This window comes from Parasteatoda tepidariorum, chromosome X1, assembly GCF_043381705.1.
Source record: "Parasteatoda tepidariorum isolate YZ-2023 chromosome X1, CAS_Ptep_4.0, whole genome shotgun sequence".
Taxonomy (NCBI): Eukaryota; Metazoa; Arthropoda; class Arachnida; order Araneae; family Theridiidae; genus Parasteatoda; species Parasteatoda tepidariorum.
The window spans coordinates 10,795,502-10,817,304 of NC_092214.1; the positions used below are offsets into that span (position 1 = coordinate 10,795,502).

Here is a 21,803-nt window from a genome sequence, read left to right on the forward strand (position 1 = left end):
GCTCTCCATCGTAGTTCTTCAGGCAAATGATGCCTAGAGGTCATTATTACGAATTGGCTATCTCAGATTTTCAATGTCGCAATCACAGTAAAATTTGTGTGCTTTCTCTCAAACTTGGACTTTTATGCTCCAGGCAGATGACGTAAGCCGAGTGCAGCGCCACTAATTTGCATATTGCAATTTTACTCAGCTACTCTTAGTGGACAACATATGCAAATTTTGCACGGTTTGGCTTACTTTTGAAAGAGTTATCGCTATTTTTGTGATTTTTCCTTAATTTATGATAACCAGTGTATTTGAAGTAGGGGTCATTGTTTAGTATCTTTTTCTTCGGTCTATTGTGTTAGCCCTAAAGTGAAGAGACCCTCCCTGAAATGCGCTATTCTTGTTTCCATAGCAGCAGTTCTTACTGAAGACACGTCTTGAGGATAAGAATCTGTAGTATATTTAGGCGTTTTGTATTGGTTCTTTCTTTTGGTTGTTAACGGATTTCTCGGCAAGTTTTACTAACTGTAGTAAAAACTCTTCTCTGGAGATATTTTCTATTGCACAAAATCCGGCATTTATGCCAGCAAACTCAAGAATATTGAAAAATACTTTGAGAAATACCAAAATTTTAGATACTTTCTTTAAATTGTAAAACACAGTTATTTCGAATTAACTACGCAACAGTCTTTGCAGAAATAAACAACTATGACTGAATACAATACATTGAATGCGCAAGTACGGTGCACCAAAAAAAATGGATCACTCTGAATAACTTTTTATCTAATCATCGGATCTTCATGTTCCAGGACTCAATCTTAATGGCTCAAGGAGGTAAATTCAAATATGCTTATTAATATGTGCAGACGATATTTTAAGTTACGAAATTAGATGCAAAAATATACTTTCTCGGAATAAACATACCTTTTTTTCTTTTTTTTGATGGATTTGAATTTCTGACCCCCAAAATATAGGGGGTAGGTGCAATCTTTGATATATAGTACTAATAGTTTGGTCAGGAGAGCATTCCAAAGTTTAATCTTAATTTTGTTTTCTGCGTGTTTCGCTCGAGAACTTTTTAAGCAAATTGAAAAATTGTAGCAAACAATTATGAAGCTTGTTTATCCGAAGATAATTCAATGCAAAAAAAAAACTTTTAGTAAATATTTATTTTTATATCATTTAATAACAGTCGAAAAATTTTTTTAATTGTAAGGTATAAAATTTTTCGCATCATTTGCGCTATTATACATTATAAAACACGAAATTTGAGCAAAATCGGTCGAATAATTCCTGAGAAATTGAACTTCGAAAGAGTAAGATATTAAAAATTTAATTTCTCAGGAACTATTCGACCGATTTTGCTCAAATTTTATATTTTGCCATGTTTTAAATATATTTTGCATAATTTTAAATATTATTTAAAATTATGCAAAAATTTGTATACCTTACAATTCAAATTTTTTTTAGCATTATTAATTAAAATAATAAAAAGCAATAAATATTTACTAAAAGTTATTGTTTGCATGACATTATGTTTGGATAAATGAACCTTATAATTGTTTGCAAACATTTTTCAACTCACTTAAAAAGTTCTCGAGACATAGCGGAATACGCAAAAAGTAAAATTAAGATTAAGGGGACCGAGCTATTGGGACCCATTTCCCAAATTATTGCTATATTTTGAGATTCAAAAATTCGAATTCTTCGAGGTGTGTTTATTCAGAGAGAGTACGTTTTTGCGTCTAATTTCTTAATTTAAAATATCGTCTGCAGTAATTAATAAGCTTATTTAAGGTCACCCTATCAAACCTTTTAAGATTGAGTCCTAAAACGTGAAGATCCGTTCATTAGATCAAAAGTTATTCAGGTTGGCCAGGTTTTTTTTTATTTCGCGCACTGTACTTATAATTTCTGATCCGATAACCTTATAAAGCTATACATTTTTTTGTGGTAGATAACGGTATGCAACAAGTATTACTTAAAATAAACAAAATACAAATAAAGTAATAGAAAAGTCACGAAGGCAAAAGTGCAAAAGCGATAAGATTATAGGCGCATTTTCAATGCATAAGTTCATGACCGGTTAAATTATGTTTAATTGATTCAAATGGAATGAATCAAATCTGATCGATTCGTTTTATGCAAATCAACTTAAAGGGATCATTTAATTATTTGCTTTTCTCAATAAAGAGTTTTGAAGTGAATGTCACCCAGTGGTTTATGAGACAATTGGCAGGAAAAGACTATTTAACCTATATTGACCTCTCTATGAGGAACCATTACAAAACTATTTTTATCGTACAAATCTTTCAACAAAAATATTTTCTTACTTTAAATCCAAATAGAATTTCTATCATTAAAAAAAAAAACAGTAGGTAGATATCAACATAATTTTTGTTTTTAAAAAACTTAAATCTAATCTAATACTATATAAAACTAAAGACAATTCCTTATTGATATTTTTTTTATATTATGAATGAACTCTGTTATAATATATTTGAATTTTTACTTTAAAGTAAGCTCCAATTTATTCAAAAATAGATGATCAAATATATAGTCCCTGGCCTAATTATTAGACGCACTTTAAGATTCTATGTAAAATCTTAATTGTAAGGTGATACTCAACAGCTTTATTGTTTTGACGCGACGGAAACCGGTTTGCGCTTGTTTAAGTTCGTGTATCAATGGGTTAAATTAGGCGATTTATAATATAAATTCAACGATTGGATAAATTAGACGATATATTATATAAATATAAAATATTTGTTATACCGGGTATTGTATTAGTATATTGTAATAACTAGACCAAATTATTAGACGCGCTGTAGTGTTTTAATAATTGTATGTTTTGCACGAGTTTATACGCGATACTTTTCTATTTAAACATACATGTAATGGGTTTTTATTCGGGAGATTTCTTATATACTTCCTATTTGTATTTATTTTCAGCGTATTGCATTACAATGTTAACCAATTGATACACGAAAGCAAACAAGTGCAAGCCAGTTTCATTCGCGTCAAAACCTGTATGGTATCACCTGATAAGAAAATGTTTCGAATAATTTGGCCAGGAACTGTAAATACATAATTATAGATACTCTCGATATCTCAAAAACCTTGATATGTCATTAAAATATTTTTTCCATGGCATTATTTAATGTTAATTTGAATTCCTATTTTCTCAAAACCTTGTTAAGCCGATCTTTTTTTTTTTTCGAAATTGAAATTTTTCAGTAGAATCACAATTTAAGTTTATTATAAACCAATTCTTTTCTACTTCTGCATAATTATTTTTGTTTTACTTTTAAAAACAATATGATGATTGCTGTATTTATACTTAGTCGCAACTATCATTATATACATATTTATTAGTAGTTTTTCATACGTTTATTTTTCATTATGTTCTTTTTAGAGTAATATTTCAGAATATATTTTTTACTTTTTAGAACACTTTTAGTTCCTAGCTAATTTTTACGAAAACTCGCTAACTCGAAATTTCCCTTCAACTTTGAGATATATACTTTATACTAGAGTATGCTTTATTTGAGAGTATACTTTATTGAATGTTTTTTTTTTTTACCTCATGAAATTATGCTGTTAAGGTAAAGATGTGCACAGACATGACGTGTGAAAAATAATTATTAAAAAAGAAAAAAAAATTAGCACTAAATGTTTAATTTATTACTATCCAAATTTTAAATATTGAGACTGAATGTGTAAGCAGACGCTGAAATCCATAGTAGGAATAACAATTAATGCTGAAATTCTGAAGCCAATCTATCTATGCACAAAATGTAACAACGCTAATTTACCTACTGCTTTAGTGTTTATTGGTGATAGAAATGGGCTACAGGTGGCGTAGAGCAGCACTTCGCATGCTCTTAACAGTAGCGTGTGGACAGTCATAGAAGAAAGAAGTACGTTAGTTTCTGTCTTGATTTTTAAATTGATTAAATTCTTTTAAGTTGGGAAACTATCTGGAACTGAAAACTACATTAAACATAGCTCTATAAGAAAGCATCGTGAAAATTTTAAAAATATTTTTATTAGTTAAAAACAAAAAATGTTAAGAAAAGGAAAAATATCGTAGTTCATATAAAACTGAAAAAAAGAGGAAAGGAAGAAGGGCTAAAGACATGGAACCGGATGGCGTATAGTTTGTCTACGGTAAGAACTCCTGACACACCGTCTGCTGCCATGGAAACAATACCAGTGTATTTCAGGGAGGGCGACTTCTCATCACAACACACTAGACCGATGAAAAAGATTCTCACTCCGATCCGAGTCTAAACCTGTCCTAAACAATGACCCTACACCCTACTTGAAATACCTCGTTACGATAGGCACCGGTCCAGACGAATGGCTCAGGGAGCTCTTACTTTAGACAAACTATATTCGAATGTTGCGATCGCCTATATCAAAGTTTTAACCTTAACAAAGACGACTAGTTGGGTAACGTAACCTTAGCAGTCCAATGAAAACCGATAATCTTCAACGTAAAACCCGTTTTAGCATTGGGAGTCAATGTAATGACGATTTTTGAAGAAAGGACAACCCAGCGAAGGTAGTATATTTTCTCAATAGAAAATAAGGAAGTGTAGCATTTTACTTAAAAGTGGTGTGTCTCGGTATATTTTTTCTCTCTAAAAGTTAAATAAAAGTGAAATAAACAGAGATGTCTTGTAGCTTCAATGCGCATGCGCACCGTTGATGTCGTAAGAAGAAAGGATATACTTAAAAAAAAAAAAAGAAAATTCCACATAAAGTGAAGTTCCATTAATAAGCTCGCTCAAACTATTGGGAGGCTAATTCCATATCTCAAGAATCCGTCAACAGCAAAACATGAAAGTATACTTATTTTGAGAAAGTTCATTTTTGTGTCTGATTTTGTAATTTAATTCGAAAGTTTAAGATGAGTCCCATTGAGATTGTGTCATAGTGCGAGAAAATGCAGTAATTTTAAATCAAAAATTATGAAGGTGCTCGCTTAATTAGTGCGATTTAGTTAAGTCCCCTCAAAAAAAAAGAAGAAAGCTAAACGAAACTTCTAAATAACTTATGATCTAATGATAGGATCCTCACGTATTAGGATTCATTCTTATTCTGCAAAAAATTGTATTCCTTACAATTTAAAATTTTTTTAACTGTTATTTTATAAAATAACAAAAAATAATAAATATTTACTAACATTTACTTTTTGAATGGAATAATCTTTGGATAAATGAATTGCGTGCTAAAGTTTTTTCAATTCCCTATGAAATTTCTCGAGATATGGTGAAATACGTAAAAATCAAAATTAACATTGGAGTTCAAACATCGGATCATTCGCCTGACCAAACTATGGGGACCCTATTCTCCATATTGCGGCTATCCCCTATATTTTGGATATCAGAAATCCGTCGAAAAAAAGGTATGCTTATTCAGAGAAAGTAAGCTTTTGTGTTTAGTTTCGTAACTTAAAATATCGTCTATTCTAATTAATTAGCATATCTCACCCCTTCGAACCATTAAGAATGAAGAACCAATCATTAGATGAAAAGTTAGGTCTTTCTGTACATGTGATCATGGTACTGAATAGGTAAAAGTAACTAGAATAGGATAACTAATATTAAATGAATAACACATAATTGGATAGGGTAAATGGTTATTATTCTTTCATCATTTAAAAATAAATTCAAAAAGACTAAACCTCACTATAATAAATCATTTATTAAATAAGTAATCCCAAAAACTGAAGCGATAAGATGTTACCTGAATAAAAACTTCATTCTCTTCAAGAAAATACTAATAAGGAAGCTCTTAAAAATAGGTGCCCATTTTCAAGATTTAGGAAACGTGAATAAAAGAAACAGAAGCGAATCTAATCCATTTGTCATTTTTAATTCGTGTGCCTCAGGGGTTAAAGTGCTCGTCTCCCAATGAGGTGATGCAGGTTCGAATCTCAGCGATGACTGGACGAGATGAATTCTGCACCCGGCTCACTGCGACCTCAGTGGTAGACGTATTATTGGTTAGCATCCTTGTTATCGCGATAGCCGTTGAATGTTTTCGTAGTTTTCCTCTCCATGTAACGCTAATGCGTGTTAGTTCCATCAAAGAGTTCTCCACGGAGGTTAGTTTTTCCCAATGCTTGAATCAGAAGTTCCTTTGTTTTCTGCGTTTGATTCAAAATTACAATGCTACGGAGTTGAAGGTTAAAAGTGGTCAACTCAGAATTGATTCGACGGTTCAAAGCTGATTATAAAATAAAAGGTAAATAAAATTTTCACTTCGACTCTCTAGTTCAAATTTTATTTTCTGTCAAGTTTTTCTCAAATTAAATTTATATTAATACTGAATGATTATTAGAAATAACAAAGCCTTAAAATGCTTTTTATATTCAATATATTTAAAAATATCACGTTATATATAAAACGAAATTACGATAAAAACTCTTCACTTCCTGTTAATGCGTGAATAAGGGAGAAATTGTAAAAGTCTTCACTTCCTGTTAATGCGTGAATAAGGGAGAAATTGTAAAAGTATATATAAGTTGTGCAAGTTCTGATAAATGTTGTAAAATAATTAATATTCATCGTTTGATAAATCACATTTTAACTATTAAATTTCTGACTACATTTTAGGGTTGAATGTAAAGAACGAAAAAGGGCGTTATAAGAGTTGAGTGTACGAGTATGAAAATAACTATACCAAACCAAGCTAATAGTAATTAAGTAACATAATCAGCATGCCTTCGATAAATAACATATGCGAACTGAAAAGACCAAAATATAACCAACAAGAATACCACATGTTTTATCTCAAATTGTAGAAACAAAAATAGAGAATTTTCAAACAAGAAAAGTATGATTCATAAATTTATTTTTTCCTTCCAGAACTTTCTTCAAAAACCTTTTAAAGATCGGACTTCTTAATAATTTTTTAAACTATCTATTGATAAATCTCTTCTAATTTGTTGGAGATTTTAAGAATAAAATAATTATACATCCAAATGAAGTGGAAAAAATGAATGTTATCAAAATAAGCTACCAAAAGGAAATAATGAGTTTATTTCTGTTATGAAACTAAAAGGCTTTCTTAGCTGCTCTAACAAACTGGTTTTTGATTACTTGAATCCTTAGTTTCTCCTATTAACTTAGGCAGTTGTTCGGTAGTTTCTTCTTTCCTAACTTAAATATTAATGTGTAGCTATTTAATGATGCCTTTTACATTATTGTTTTAAAAAATATTAATTTAGCGTTGGGGGTAATTATGCAATTTATTTTCTTTTTAAACGAAGAACTGTAATTAGAGATTTTTTTTTAAAGTTTTATTCTGATATAAAAACTGTTATTTAATATTATTTAACTTCCTACTAGGCAAAAAATAATAATAATAATAAACATATACCTTTATAAACTTTAAATTCAATGATCGTATTTATTTATTTTTACTCGAATGCAGTTTTTTTTTTTATTAGGATGTAGATAAGCTAAATAATTTTATTTCATATTTAATTTTATAACCGTCGTTGAGCTGCCGACCCAAATTTGGGTTTACGACTACTAATGTTCAACTCCGTAGCCTTATAATTTTGAACCTAATCCGGAAGACAAGGGAAATCCTGGATCAAGTATTGGGACAAATTGGTCTTCGCGGAGAACTTTTTGATGGACCTAACCCGCACTTGCGTTACATGGAGAGGAAGACCACGAGAACCAACCACGGTTAGCCTGACGGCAAGGGGACTCTAACCCATGATTCGTCTACCACTGAGGATATTTCACGTCAGCACTGAGGTCGGTGCAAGTCGGGTGCGGAATTTGTATCGACCAGCCATCGCTGGGATTCGAACCCCGTTCACCTCATTGGAAGACGAACGCTCTATACCCTGAGCCATCGCTGCTTAAGCTAAACAATTAAATGAAATCATTGAATATATATCAATAGTATGAGACCTAAGAATTTGGCTCGATGCTCACATTATGATAAAATTATTCGCATTATTGTTCATGTGACAAAACTTTTGTAATTTTAACGATGTCGGTTTGAGTAATTTCGCAAGAGATACCAATTACGATTTCGTAGAATAAACAGTCATACATCGCGATTTCTTTTTTTCGACTTTGTCATAAGTCTTTTAACAGGGAATAGATGAACTTCTTACTTGCGGGTCAAAAATTGATGAACTTATTTAAAAATTACTTTAAGTTTAAACAGATGTTCTGAGAAAGAAAATGTAAAAGAAAAATCTAAGCCGAGCTTCAAGATGACGTAAATTTGTGACTTAAAGCAGTAGAATGAAATTTTTAAATTTGAAGGATTATTTTTGAGATGATTGAATCCGCATCCGGCTCGCACCGACCACAGTGCTCACGTGGAAAATCCTCAGTGGTTATTGGATCATAGGTTAGAGTTCACTTGCCTTCAGGCTAACCGTGGTAGGTTCTCGTGGTCTCCATGTAATGCAAATGCAGGTTAGTTCCATCAAAAATTCCTCCAGGAAGGCAAATTTCTTCCAATACTTGATCCAGGAGTTCCCTTGTCTTCCGGATTTTGTTCAAAATGACAAAGCTATGGAGTTGAACAGGAGTAGTCGTCAGCTGTTCAACGATGGTTTTAAAATAAAAAGTAAAAATGAAAGGAGTGAAAGAAGCATAATTAATACAGTAAGTATACTAATACAGTGAAACCTGTCTAAATTTATTGTAAAGTGTCCAATAAGAGGAAACGACAAACCCTTTGCAACTTGAGCTATCTATATATTGGTTGGTAATATGAATACAATAATATAAGACTTTAAAAAATTTTCCTTTATGAGTTACCCACCTGTCTAAGTTGAACATAAAAGCGATGCTCCATAAGTTGACAACTCGCGCAAGTTTCACTGTATTTTCAGAATCCTTGTAAAAATGAAGCTAAACATATATGCAGATTTGGGGTCGCAAATTAATGTTTAAGTATATGAGCCATTGGCCTAGAAAAAGACCTTTAGGTCTCAAAAACTAAAAACTGGAAAACGCTAGCAGGAAAAAGGTTAGTCTGGAGAAACTTCTTAAGAAGGCCCACCCTGGGCTGGCGAGCCATTGATGATGATAGGATGTGCATTGAGAGATAAAAAATAGTCTATTTATTATTTATTTATTAACTATTTAAATAATAATTGTTGTATTTTTATGTTTATCAAATCATAGTGTTAAAAATATTTCCCAAAATAGTTAATCGTTACCAATATTTTTGAATTCATTCAAACACTTAAAAATCTCGATATTGGAAGAAACAAAAAATGAACTTATTCCACTTTTACAAGTAGCGGCAGAAATAAAGTTAATTTTGATGGTATAAAATAAGTAATAAATTTCCAACTTATCATCAGGGGGCACAAATACTCCTAATCTGCATAATTTATGTGATAATAATAATAAAATAATTCTTTAAAAAATTATTCTTAAGAATTCTTATAAATTCTTAAAGAAATAAAAAAAAATATTCTGTGACCTATCTTTTGAAAGTAGAAAAACCGGAAAAATTTCGATTTTTAAGTATAAGAACCTAAGCTGATATACTTTATTTGCTTATTTAAGAAATATAAATCGCTGGAAATGTATAATAAAATAATAATAAAGTAATTCCTAAAAAAATAATAGTAAAATAATTCTTAAAAAAATAAATATTATTCTTGTAAATTCTTAAAAAAATCAAAAATTATTCCTTGACCTATCTTTTGAAAGTAGAAAAATCGGAAGAAATTTCGATTTTTAAATATAAAGACTTAAACTGATATACTTTCTTTGCTTACTTCAAAAATATTATAAATCTTTGAAAATGTAAGACAGCTAAATTTTTCAGCTTTTTTTTTTTGGAAACCATTGTTCTTTAAGCAACATAAAGCTACAAGTATACTTCTTTTTTATTTTGAATCAATTTTCGCTATTAGTCATTAAAGGTTAACATTAAAATTTTTTAGAGGTGAAGGCGAAATTTCTCAACCAAAACTTCACAAATAACCAATAAAATGAGAATATTTTCTTTCGCTGAGTAAAAGTAAGCAAATTACACTGAAAATTTCTAAGAAGCCTGAGTTTTCTTGCAATGATAATAAATGGCATTCTATGTGAATCCGAGATTATTCGGCATTATCAGTGGAGCGGTTAAAAATACTCTCCAAAATACACACATTTATCGTTGTAGAAATTTCTAATAAAACTTTTATTTAGTATCGTTGAAAAAAATTGTTGCATTAAAAAATATTACTTTATAATTATACTTAATCAAAAAAGACATAATTCAATCTATATCAATAATAAAAATTATTATTTGAAAATACTATATATTGAACATTAAAAATAAAAAAAAATGCTCCAGACAAACAAATAATTTTTATTCTATAACAAATTCTTTTCACTTGTTTTATTTGATTATTTTATTTCTGTTCTTAATTGTATTGTTTTCTAAACATGTTTTTGCAAACGATAATTCTAAACCACATTCTAAATATGAAACACGAACATCAACCGAAAACGTTTTCTGAAAGTGGTCATCACGTGACAGACAATGAGCCTTCCTTCGTATAATTAATTTTATCTTTTAGAAAATATTTTATGATTTTCTTTCTTTATCGTCTATGTAAAATATATAATTGGTTTTGCTATCGTAGATCGGAATTTTTGATTACAATGAAAAATTAAGAGGATGGTAAGAAATTTGAGTTGCGTAATTTTTGGACATTTATCTGGCACATCTGATTGGAATCTAGTGAAAAAAAAATTTATTACAAAACGGGAAGAAATATATCATAAAAGTATCCTACAGAAAGTAAAACAAAAGCTAACTATTAAATTATATCTTTTTATGTAATAATTTAATGTAACAATAAAGCTTAATTAATTGAATTTTTTCGAAAAAAAATTGCTGTTTTTATGGGTTTACTTTCTTCTGTAATATATTTTTATTTAAATATCTTTTTTTTAAAGAGAAATAAGTTAAGCTTTTAAATAGACTCCGATTCATAAAAAGCTCAACTTATTCCTCTTAAAATAGACCCCGATTCATTAAAAGGACGAAAAAGATTTTAATGCAGTAATCAATAATTTTATTTTTGTTTTTTGTAATCGAAAAAAGTAATCTCATAGTTGATAAAATGTTAGTATTTAAAACTCACTGTATTTTCGTTTCTCCTCAAAGCATAATTTAAATAAAACTTAAGTTTCATTCATTTTTTATGTTTTAAAAGTTATTATAAGTAAATTTTTTTGTCAAAAATTGGTTCAGTATCTTTCATTGAATAAGTGAATTGATTGCGAAAACTTTTGAGGCCCATATGTAAAAATATTTTTCACAAATAAATAATAAAATAAAAAGAATTTTTGTGCACCACTTTTGAAAAATTTTAATTAATATTTTCCCTGTTTACAAGAAGCCCCCCTGAGAAATTTCTGCTAACGCATTTGTCTGCAATTTACTTAGTGAATAGAATACGTATTCATTATACCGTCATTCGGGGCTACTTTGTGCAAATTCGAATTTGGCATTTTTCAAGTGCTGCTATTCAGTATTAAGTTCATTTCACGTTAAAAATGTGTGGAATTTGAAGATAGATGTCTCTTCTATTACTACAAACATTTTTTCGAATTTTAAAACAATCTCAGAGTGTGTTTCGTTCATCCATTGTCAGCAACTTTCCGAGGACGTCGGATGTCGAAAAGTGTGCGTGAAAACTTTAGCTGTGAAATGCAAAGACGTTGATAAAATAATTGTCGTAAGTGAAATTTTTTTTATTTATATATTAATAAACAATAATATCATGTTAGCGTTAAAAAAATTTGAAAATGAATAACAAATAAACTGAAAATGAAAAAAAATGCACTTTGGGGCTACTTTGTGCAAAGTTTCATTCGTTTTTCTTTTCGACAGAAAAATGGTCAGACGTTATAAAAAAATACCTGGAACGAGAAACTACCGTGATTACACTTTAGAAAAGCTGCAACAATGTTTGCAAGCAGTTGCTGGTGGTATGTCGATTGCAGAAGCTTCTCGGAAGTACAAAATCCACAGAAATACTATCTCTAATAAAATTCACAAGAAACACGTGAAACTTCCTGGTAAACTATTATTTTTCTTCTACAAAGATTTTTCTAATGAATTAATCAAACGATTTAACACATAAAAATATATTTTATAGGACATCAGGTGATTTTGACAGAAACTGAAGAGCAAGTTCTGTCATGTTCATTCAAGGATGTTATGTTCAAATTTAACAATATTATAAATGTTAATGAATATGTAATAATTATTATTTTTAAAATTTCATCCATTTCAATGTTTAAAAATGTATATGGTTTCCTTTTGTTTAAACTCAAATGTTTTGAAATAAACATTCTTTTTAAGAAAAAATTCTTTAAAAAAAATGGTTTTTTAACGCTGAAAATTATTTTCAAACTAATATCTTTACATATCTTGATGTTTTTGTCTTTAAAAATGTCAACAATTAACTTTTTTAACAATTTTATATCAATATTTTACTAAAAACATGATTATTAAACTGAATTCCTATCGCTGCACAAAGTAGCCCCATTTGGGGGCTACTTTGTGCAAGGTATGTTTTGACTTATTATTCGTAAATATTACATACAAATAATGCCAATATTGATCAAATTCACTCGTCTGAGTCCAGTTATGAATATAATATCGATAAATTTTACTAAAGTTTGAGTTAACATAGTTTTTTTACATGTCAAAGTTCAAAAACTGCGAAATCCTGCACAAAGTAGCCCCGAATGACGGTAGTTCATTTGTGTGATACAGAAAACTATTGCGTTAGCTAGTAACTGTTTTACTACTAGAACCAATAGAGATGTAATTGACTTATTTATCACCAAATTTCAAAACAGTGGGAATTTTGAAATTTTTGAAAAATATTATAATAGGTATTTGTGTGTTAAATGTATGTTATTGATTAAATTATTTATTGATTCCATTTTCTCGCTGAAATATAAAATAAGTCCTGAAATATAAAATAATAAAAATCTTTATGTACTCCACTGTTATGCTTTGGCAGCTTTAACACAGAGTATTCAAATTCAATTTTTTTTTCCTTCATATTCGTCAATTTTTGATTATTTGTTTGGATTTGTGCCAAAATTATTTAGAAATAAAACTCTTCTATGTCGACTATGCAATAGGGAACAGCTGTTCGGGGAGGGGACATTACCCTCTTTCTCTCCCCTCCAATAAAACTGCTGATAAATCATGTATGTGTTTATACTAAACCTCATCGTTATTTTATAAAAACGGTGGAGAACTATCGCTTGGAATAAATTTATAATTTTCCCTATTTTATAATTTTCCCTATTTTATAATTTTCCCTAACTTAAAATTTTTGATTTCCCTAACATTTCTTATCAAAACAATGTGAAATTGTGGCATTTTTTTTTTAAATACCCTTTAAATTAGTTGTATGTTCATTGTAAAATTATGGTGTAATTTTTAAAAAATACAATTTAAACTATCAGTATGGTTATATTTTACATTATTATTTCTTGTACTTTATACAATTTTTAAGTATTACAAATACGTCCAAATTTAATTAATAAAGTATAATCAATAAAACTTGAAATTTGTTGCCCTGCTCATGATCATTTATTGCATAAAAAATATGTATGGACATTTGCAATAGGCAATTTTTTATTAAAAATTCATTTATATAATGTAAATATAATACGATTTTTTTCTGAAAAAAAAATTAACCAGAGAGAAGTTTTCAGCTTAGCATTTGTTCAGTTCACGTAAAATTGTGGTTATGTTTAAATCTTATAGCATTATTAGATTCATTTAGGGAATTTACATTTTACAATATGTTTAGTGAATGTAAAATTATTTTTCTTTGTTGTAATATCACTAAGTTTTTTTTCGACTTAATAAAAAAAATTGCATTTTATGCATTAAAATCAATATCCATGCGTCTAATGTAAGCTAACAATATGTAAGAATAACACAAACGTTTCTATATTTATGTGTTAGATTGTTTTTTAACCCGCGATTTTAGGAAATAATCTTTCTACATTTAAATTAAAAAGGCGAACGAAAACAAAATAACCCTGCCATTAAAAGTTTTTCTTTTGCTTCATTTCAAATTAAAAGGCAAACAAATAATTTACATTTGTTAAAAATTTGAAAGTAATATTTTAAAATTCTGAAGAAAAAATTTTTTTAATTACTCTTAAAATAATTTTTCAAAGAAACTTTTTAATGAATTTAAATATTTTATTTAAGGAATTAAAAATTTCTATTTAAATTGAAAAAGAAATCCTATTATTTTTGATGATTCATAACAATTAGCACTGACGGTGCGATACATAAATGTAAGCGTTTCATCAATTATTTTATTTTGGGAAGAAACTCCCCCCTTATAGGGAAGATTCGCGTGCTATGAATTAAACGGGAAAAAGCTGCGGATCGAACATCACGTGACCATGAGATGACGCATGCGTCAATTGAAGGAAGAATGGCTTGTGTATGTTATATGAAACACAACCATGGAACAGTCCCACATTAAGGTTAGTTTACTTTTACTATTTGGCATGGCACGTTTCTAACCTAGGAAAATGTGTTTGGTTTCAACTTATTCCGTTACAATTATGTTATTATTATCGAATGCAATGATTGTCAATTTAATTTTGTATTTAAAATAGATGATACTTAGAAATGATATAGATTAAACATCTTTTTCTTTTAAGGAAAGCCGCTAAAAACACATTTTTCCTCTTTTTTGAGCATTTTGATTTCAATATTTTATTAACATTTAAGCGCCATCTATTTATATAAATTTTTTCAGAATAAAATTAGCCCTTTTTTTTTATTTGAAGAAAAATAATATTTAGTTGGAAAAATATTGGTGTTGAAACATGTAGAAGTCTTTAAATGATTAAATAATTGTATATATTTTTTTTTTTTTACAATTGTATTTTATTTATAATTTATTATCGAATATGAATGCGAAATATACGACAATTGTCTTCAATAAAAATTTTTATGTAAACCTATTTCAGATAATGTTAAGCTTATACATTGGTAACTTCTTTTCTTTAAATTATACCTCAGAATGGTATAAAGAAGAAAAAGTATCGATTAGGTTTAAAAAGAAAAAAAAAAAGATTTTGAATCTTATAAAAAATTATTTCGACAAATATTTGTAATTATAATTATTACTCAAATATTTTTTAATTTTAACTTATCACAAACTATTACGTTTTTGAGCTTATAAATGATTTATTGAATGTTTCATTTGATTAAATTGTCATATTAATAAATAATTTATCTTTTAACTCATAAATTCCAAATCCGAATTTGTTTAGATACGAGTTAATATAATGCAAATTAATATATTACATTTGTAATAGTTTCTTAGTTAACATTACATCTTCATACAACATTAAACAATGTTGTATGAAGGCGGTATCGAAGACTAAGTCCATTTATTTCTAAAATTGTTTATACTATGTGTAGGTTTTTCACCCTATCTAGTGATATAGAACACTATGTCCTGTCATAATAAACAATGAGGTTAGGCAATTAGAAATAACACTAAACAATCACTAAGTCCATTTGTTTCTGAAATGGTTGATGCTATGTCCAGGTTGTAGGTTTTTCACCCTATCTTGTGATAGAACACTATATCCTGTCATAATAAATAAACAAGTTAAGCAATTAGAGAAAAGACTGTTTAACTTCCTCTAGGAGTAAAAGATATTAAAATCTGCTCTCCTAAAATTTACATTTTTGCGACTTGGTATCCTTTACGTCCGATTCACAAAATGTTTATATATATATATATATATATATATATATAGGAGTCCCAGATATCTTATGATTTTGTACAAATATATTTTTTGAAATTTCATTCTTTAATTGTGAAAACGCGTCTCAGAACTTTTTAACTACAGACTCCTTAACATTGTTCTGCACAAATACCTCTATAATTGTGTTAAATAATTTGCTGTCTATCAAATATGCTTTCATATTATATATTTTTCAAAAAAAAATATATATATATATAATAATAATGTATTCTAGTTGCTTAAGTAATCTGTTTTGTAAAATGTTGAGTTTTCGAAATCTTTTTTTTATTTTCAATTTCAAATATTAGTTTCATGATTAAGTTTGATGTATTTAAACAACTTCTTGTTATTGTTGCATGAAAATGTGATGTTTGTTTGCTTGAAAAGATGTAGAAACGTACATTCATATGTCCTTTTAAACGTTACTCTACTTTTAAGATATCATATAGCAGAAAATGTTACCAAATGATGAAACTTTACAAATACAGAATTATAAACAATATTTATTTTTCTCATACGTTGTATAATACGATCACCCATAAGCGGCATGTACAGCAAGTCCCGTTTTCTATTCCATGGAAGTATCTTAACTCCCATTAAAAGGTTCGAATACAGTGGCCAAGAGATATGATCTTTTGTTTAGCAAGTTTTGAAGAAATTTATTTGTTTATCGTGCACGAGATGTTAACTTGAATTTTCTTATAGTGCAGGAATCCTAGGGGATAGTGATCTATGGTCAAATTATACATTACTTCAGAGCTGCGATGGCTCAGGGGATAGAGCGTTTACCTTCCAATGAGGTGAATCGGGTTCGAATCCCAGCAATTGCTGGTCGATATGAATCCACCGATCACAGTGCTGAATTGAAATATCCTCAGTGGTAGACGGATCATGAGTTATAGTACCTTTGCCGTCAGGCTAACCATGGCAGGTTCTTGTGGTCTTCCTCTCCATGTAACGCAAATGCGGGTTAGTTCCATCAAAGAAAGTCTTCCACGAAGGCAAATTTCTCCCTATACTTGATCCAGGAGTTTCCTTGTCTTCTGGACTTGGTTCAAAATTACATGACTACGGAATTGTACATTAGTAGTCGTAAACCCGAAAATTGGGTCGGCTTTCAACGACGGTTATAAAATAAAAAATACATAATTTCGCGTTGTTTATCAGGAACCATTCCATTATCTTCCTGTAAAGTATTATATTAAAACAAACTTAACTATGATTAAATATTTATTATATTTTCAGACGTCCCGATATAACGTCTTTTTTTGCAAGGACGACAGGCGAACTGTATTATTGTTTAATAAACAAGGTTTTTAGTAACCATCAATCATCTTTTTTGCTTATGGCTATTATAACAGGTGGACCAGAATGACGGACTTCATCACACATGTAAGCAAAGGGTTAAATATCGAATTTTAGAATCATCATTAAAAACAAAAGTAATCATTGTAGGCAAATTAGTATTTAAGCAGGAAAAAACATAATCTTTGTTACGGCTATTAAAGATAGCGGGGCATAGAAAATAAGAACTAGTTCGATTGCTTGATGTGTTTCTTCTAATAACCTTTCAATTGCTCCGTTTCACTTAGACATTATTTGATGTTTTCAGAACCGCCTTCCTTAGATTTCCATAACAGGTTTTTACCTGGTTTGAATACTGTTTACAGGATGGCCACATTATAAAAAAATCCTTTGTATTTTACAGCAAATGTTACAGCACTGCTACCAGGTGCTGTTAAACTGCTGTTATAAACTGCTGTTAAATTTCTGTGAATGTAACAGTTCATTGCTACCATTTCACTCTGTATTATTTCTCAGGTTTTCAATCTGCATACTAAGCATTAATTCTGTTTATTGCCATTATACTGGGGTACTATGATTTTCTTGTCATCATTTCTATTCAATAATTTGCTTCTAATTAACTAGCCTTGCTGTTACTTTCTTTGAGGAAAATATTTTCTTCAATTTAATTAAATTTCTTTCCAAGCGTTAAATTTTTTTAAATCATTTAATCTATTTTAAGCTTGCAAAAAAGATAAGTTTTTGTTAAATAATTTGATATTTTTAAGCATAAAATAAAGGTTTAATGGACTCTTTTTTTTTCCCCCACTTAATGCAGTGTTTATATAAATTACTTAAAAACAAGTACATTTTAAGCTTTGGAGAGCTGTAAAAGTTTTCTAATTTTACTCTGGAAATCTCAGGAAATTTGATTTTGTCTGAAAAGTGGTCTCCTAATCTGAATACTTTTTTTTACTTATTTCCGACAAGAATTCTAAACATATACTTTATCATTAAAGAACGCATTATACTTGACCATTGCAGAACATCCTGTGCTTTAACAACTTTCATGCTGCATTGTCAAGAATTTCAGATAAAACAATTTTTTTTTTTTAAAAAAAAACACTTTTCTATATTTTTGTACGAAAAATAAGTAATAAAATATTTGGTGTAACGAATCAAGTTGATATAATTTCAGTTAATTTCCCACATATGTCAATTTTTCTAAAATTTATTTTAAAATGCGTTGCATCAATTTCTTAGTTTTTTTAGGAAAATGGATGCAAAGCCGGCTGTTATTTATTATTACTGTTTCGTTATTAGTGCTATTTGAAAATCTCCGTCTTTACATCTACTTACTTAAAAATAAAAATAAAATAGAAAAAAAAAACATTTAGAAATTCTGGCAACACATTTTAAGATATAAGTTGTAGTATTTGGAAAATTAACTGAGACTGTATCAACTAGATTATTTTAAGTTACACTTAATATTTTATTTCTTATTTTTTTGTGCAGAAGCAAGCAAAAAAATTATTATTCTATTTTATCCTTTTTCTTCGTTACATTCGTTACGGTTTTTTTTTAATTGCTCTTTTTTTTCAACATTTTCTTATTTTTGTAAATTTGGTGCTAGCAGTACTTGATTTGAGTTCAGATTTATTTGTATTGCGTATAACTAGAGAGAAAAGCTTATAAATCTATGTAATAACAGAGTAAATAGAGAGTTCGTCCCTCTCCCCTTTCATGTTCGAACAGGTGAAAGTACTGACTAACTATAAAAAAAGTCGGGAAAAAAAGAAACAAAATTGAAAGCAGATCATTCGGAATTTTCTCTTGGGTATTTATATTTACTACACAACGTTATAACTTTCCAAAAATTTATAATTGTATACAATCATTTGAATACTCTTAGCTTTCGTAAGTGTTTTTAAAATTAAAAAAAAAAGTATAATTTGTCATTAAATTTATTCTTTCATTTCATAAAAATAAGTAAAGCTACTTGATTACATTTTATAAAAATTCTTCAGCTCTACAGCATCATCAAAAAATGATTGGCAGCACTAAGAAATTAGTTTGTTGTTTTAAATTTGTTGGGAAGCTCTAGTTCGTATTTAGAATTCTTATTTATGCCTAATTTAATCTATTCGTTTTCTTAAACTACACATAAAGAAAATATTATTAGACTTTTAAAAAAATACATCCCTTTCCTTTTAGTTAAAATGTAAGTTTTCGACTTTTTCCCTCTACCCACTAAGCGTCATTTTCAATATTCTCATAAATCGAAATTAGCTAATTCTAAAAATTAGTTTTATAAAATATATTGACAAAAGAAAAATCTAGTAAAGTTACAATTTAAGGTATTGTATTTAATTTTTCTTAACATTTGAATTATCTCTGGCTATATATACAGTTCCTGGCCAAATTATTAAACGCACTGTAGGATTCTATGTAAAATCTTAATTAACAGGTGATACTAAACATCATTATTGCTTTTAAGCGGCTGAAACCGATTTACACTTGCTTACGTTCTTGTATCAATTGGTTAACATTATAATGAAATACGCTAAAAATAAACACAAATAGGAAGTATATAAAAAATCTTTTGAATAAAAACCCATTATCTGTATGTTTAAATATAAAAGTATTGCACATTAACTTGTGCAAAACATGTAATGTTTAAAACACTACAGTGCGTCTAATAATTTGGTCTAATTATTATAATATGCTAATATAATACCCGATATAATAAATATTCTGTATTTATAGAATATATCGTCTAATTTATCTAATCGTCGAATTTATATTATATATCGCCTAATTGAACCACTTGATACCCGAACTTAAACAAGTGCAAACCGGTTTCAGTCCCGTAAAAACAATAAAGCTGTATAGTATCACCGGATAATTAAGATTTTACTTAGAATCTTATAGTGCGTCTAATAATTTGGTGAGGGACTGTATATCGATTTAAATAAAGAATAATTAGTTTCAGATAAAGAAATCTCATCAATCTCTGCTATAAATAATAATTCAAGGTTTCCTTGGAATATTATAGGTAGTAAATTGAAAATTTTGTGGGGCACTATATATGTGTGTTTAAAATTGTATGCTGTCGTATACAATCATTTAAAAATAAATTTATCCGACCAATAATCTAATATTAAGAGTTTGTAACGACTGGGAAAAAAATCTTAAAGAACTTAATAAACTTAATTAATTTAATAAACTTAATTAATTTAATAAACTTAAATAATTAACTTAAATAAAGTGGCAATGAATAACAACAAATGGTAATCACATTTGAAAAATAATGTTTTGAGTTAAACGATTATATTTGCTGTAATATATTGCAAATAATTTAAATACAACATCCAATGACTGCTTTAACTATGAGTGAATGAAACTGAAGTTATGTCCAGATTTTTTATTCATTAAAAAGGAAGAACAGAAAAACAAATTTTTTTTCTTCACATTGCTGGCCTATAAAATTTCTTTAGTTAAATGAATCAAGTAAATCTATTTACTTTTATAAGAACTCTACGTAACAGAACATTAATTATTATTTGTTTGAATGCAACTTGAGTGTATCATTTCAAAATCACTTCCGCTAAGCAAGGGTTCTTTAAAGTACTTAAAATCGAATTGCAATTTTTCTTTCTTTTTTTTTTAAATCGAAACTGAAAACTTAAACAAATGGAAAAATTAGATATTATAGTTTTGGAATTTTGTTTTTAAATGACAGCAATCATCACTGACGCTATTTCAGTTTCAAACTTTATTATTTAAATAGTGCGACGGAAATTGATTTTATTGCACAAAACGTTTAGTTTATTTAGCTAATAACTTCCAAAAATATTTCATTGTAAATATTTTTCTTTTTTTGAAAAGAATAATCCTTTTTCGAATCCTTTAGGGCTTTTTTCATAAGATAGAAACAATAACAGCAGTTAATTCGGAATTTTATTCACTAAATATTCACTACTTCAAGAAGTACGTACACAAAAATGGAGAAATTTTAACTCCCTCCCCCCCCCTTCGTACATTACCGTTCATCATCAGTTTGTGCTATGGGCACAGGCGCTGATAAAAATCTGTTAGGCACAAGTTTAAGAATTGAACTCCGAAATTTCGAACAACAGGATTCATCGTTACACTTCCGTACGAAGGTTACGTTCAAAAAGTACGTACACCTTCGAGATGTACGTACTTTTTGAACGACCCCTTATGCAATATACTTTTCTAATAAACTAATCACAATAAATTTCTGGGAATAACTATCAGTATTGTGTATGTTATACGTGGCATTTTATTACAGAAATATTTCATTAAAATATGAGAAATTACTCCAATAGCTGAAATATTATTGTTAGGGTAGATTGGTTTATAAATTTAAATTACCGCCTCTTACCTATTTTCTATTAAAATAATAGCGCGGTTCCATACGTTGCTTTTTTGACATTTATCAAAACATTAAATTGATTTATCTAAATCTTTCTCATAATAAATTATGACTTATCTATTATGGTTCGTTAAATTGATTTATCTAAATCTTTCACATAATAAATTATAACTTATTTATTATGGTTCGTTAAATTGATTTATCTAAATCTTTCACATAGTAAATTATAACTTATCTATTATGGTTCGTAAAATTGATTTATCTAAATCTTTCACATAGTAAATTATAACTTATCTATTATGGTTCGTTAAATTGAT

General features: G+C 28.6%; 1 protein-coding gene across 4 annotated transcripts in view; it reads left to right on the forward strand.

Annotated features, from left to right (window-relative positions):
• LOC107439981 (disheveled-associated activator of morphogenesis-like protein) overlaps positions 1–21,803 on the forward strand; it is a 101,882-nt gene that overhangs the window by 13,947 nt on the left and 66,132 nt on the right. The window contains exon 1 of one of the 4 annotated variants that reach the window (XM_043044578.2): positions 14,405–14,522. The exons of the other annotated variants lie outside the window; for them this stretch is intronic. Coding sequence (XP_042900512.1) covers positions 14,502–14,522 — 21 coding nt within the window. The 5' untranslated portion in view covers positions 14,405–14,501. Of the gene's footprint in view, positions 1–14,404; positions 14,523–21,803 lie in introns of those variants that run through there. 4 annotated transcript variants of the gene reach the window in all.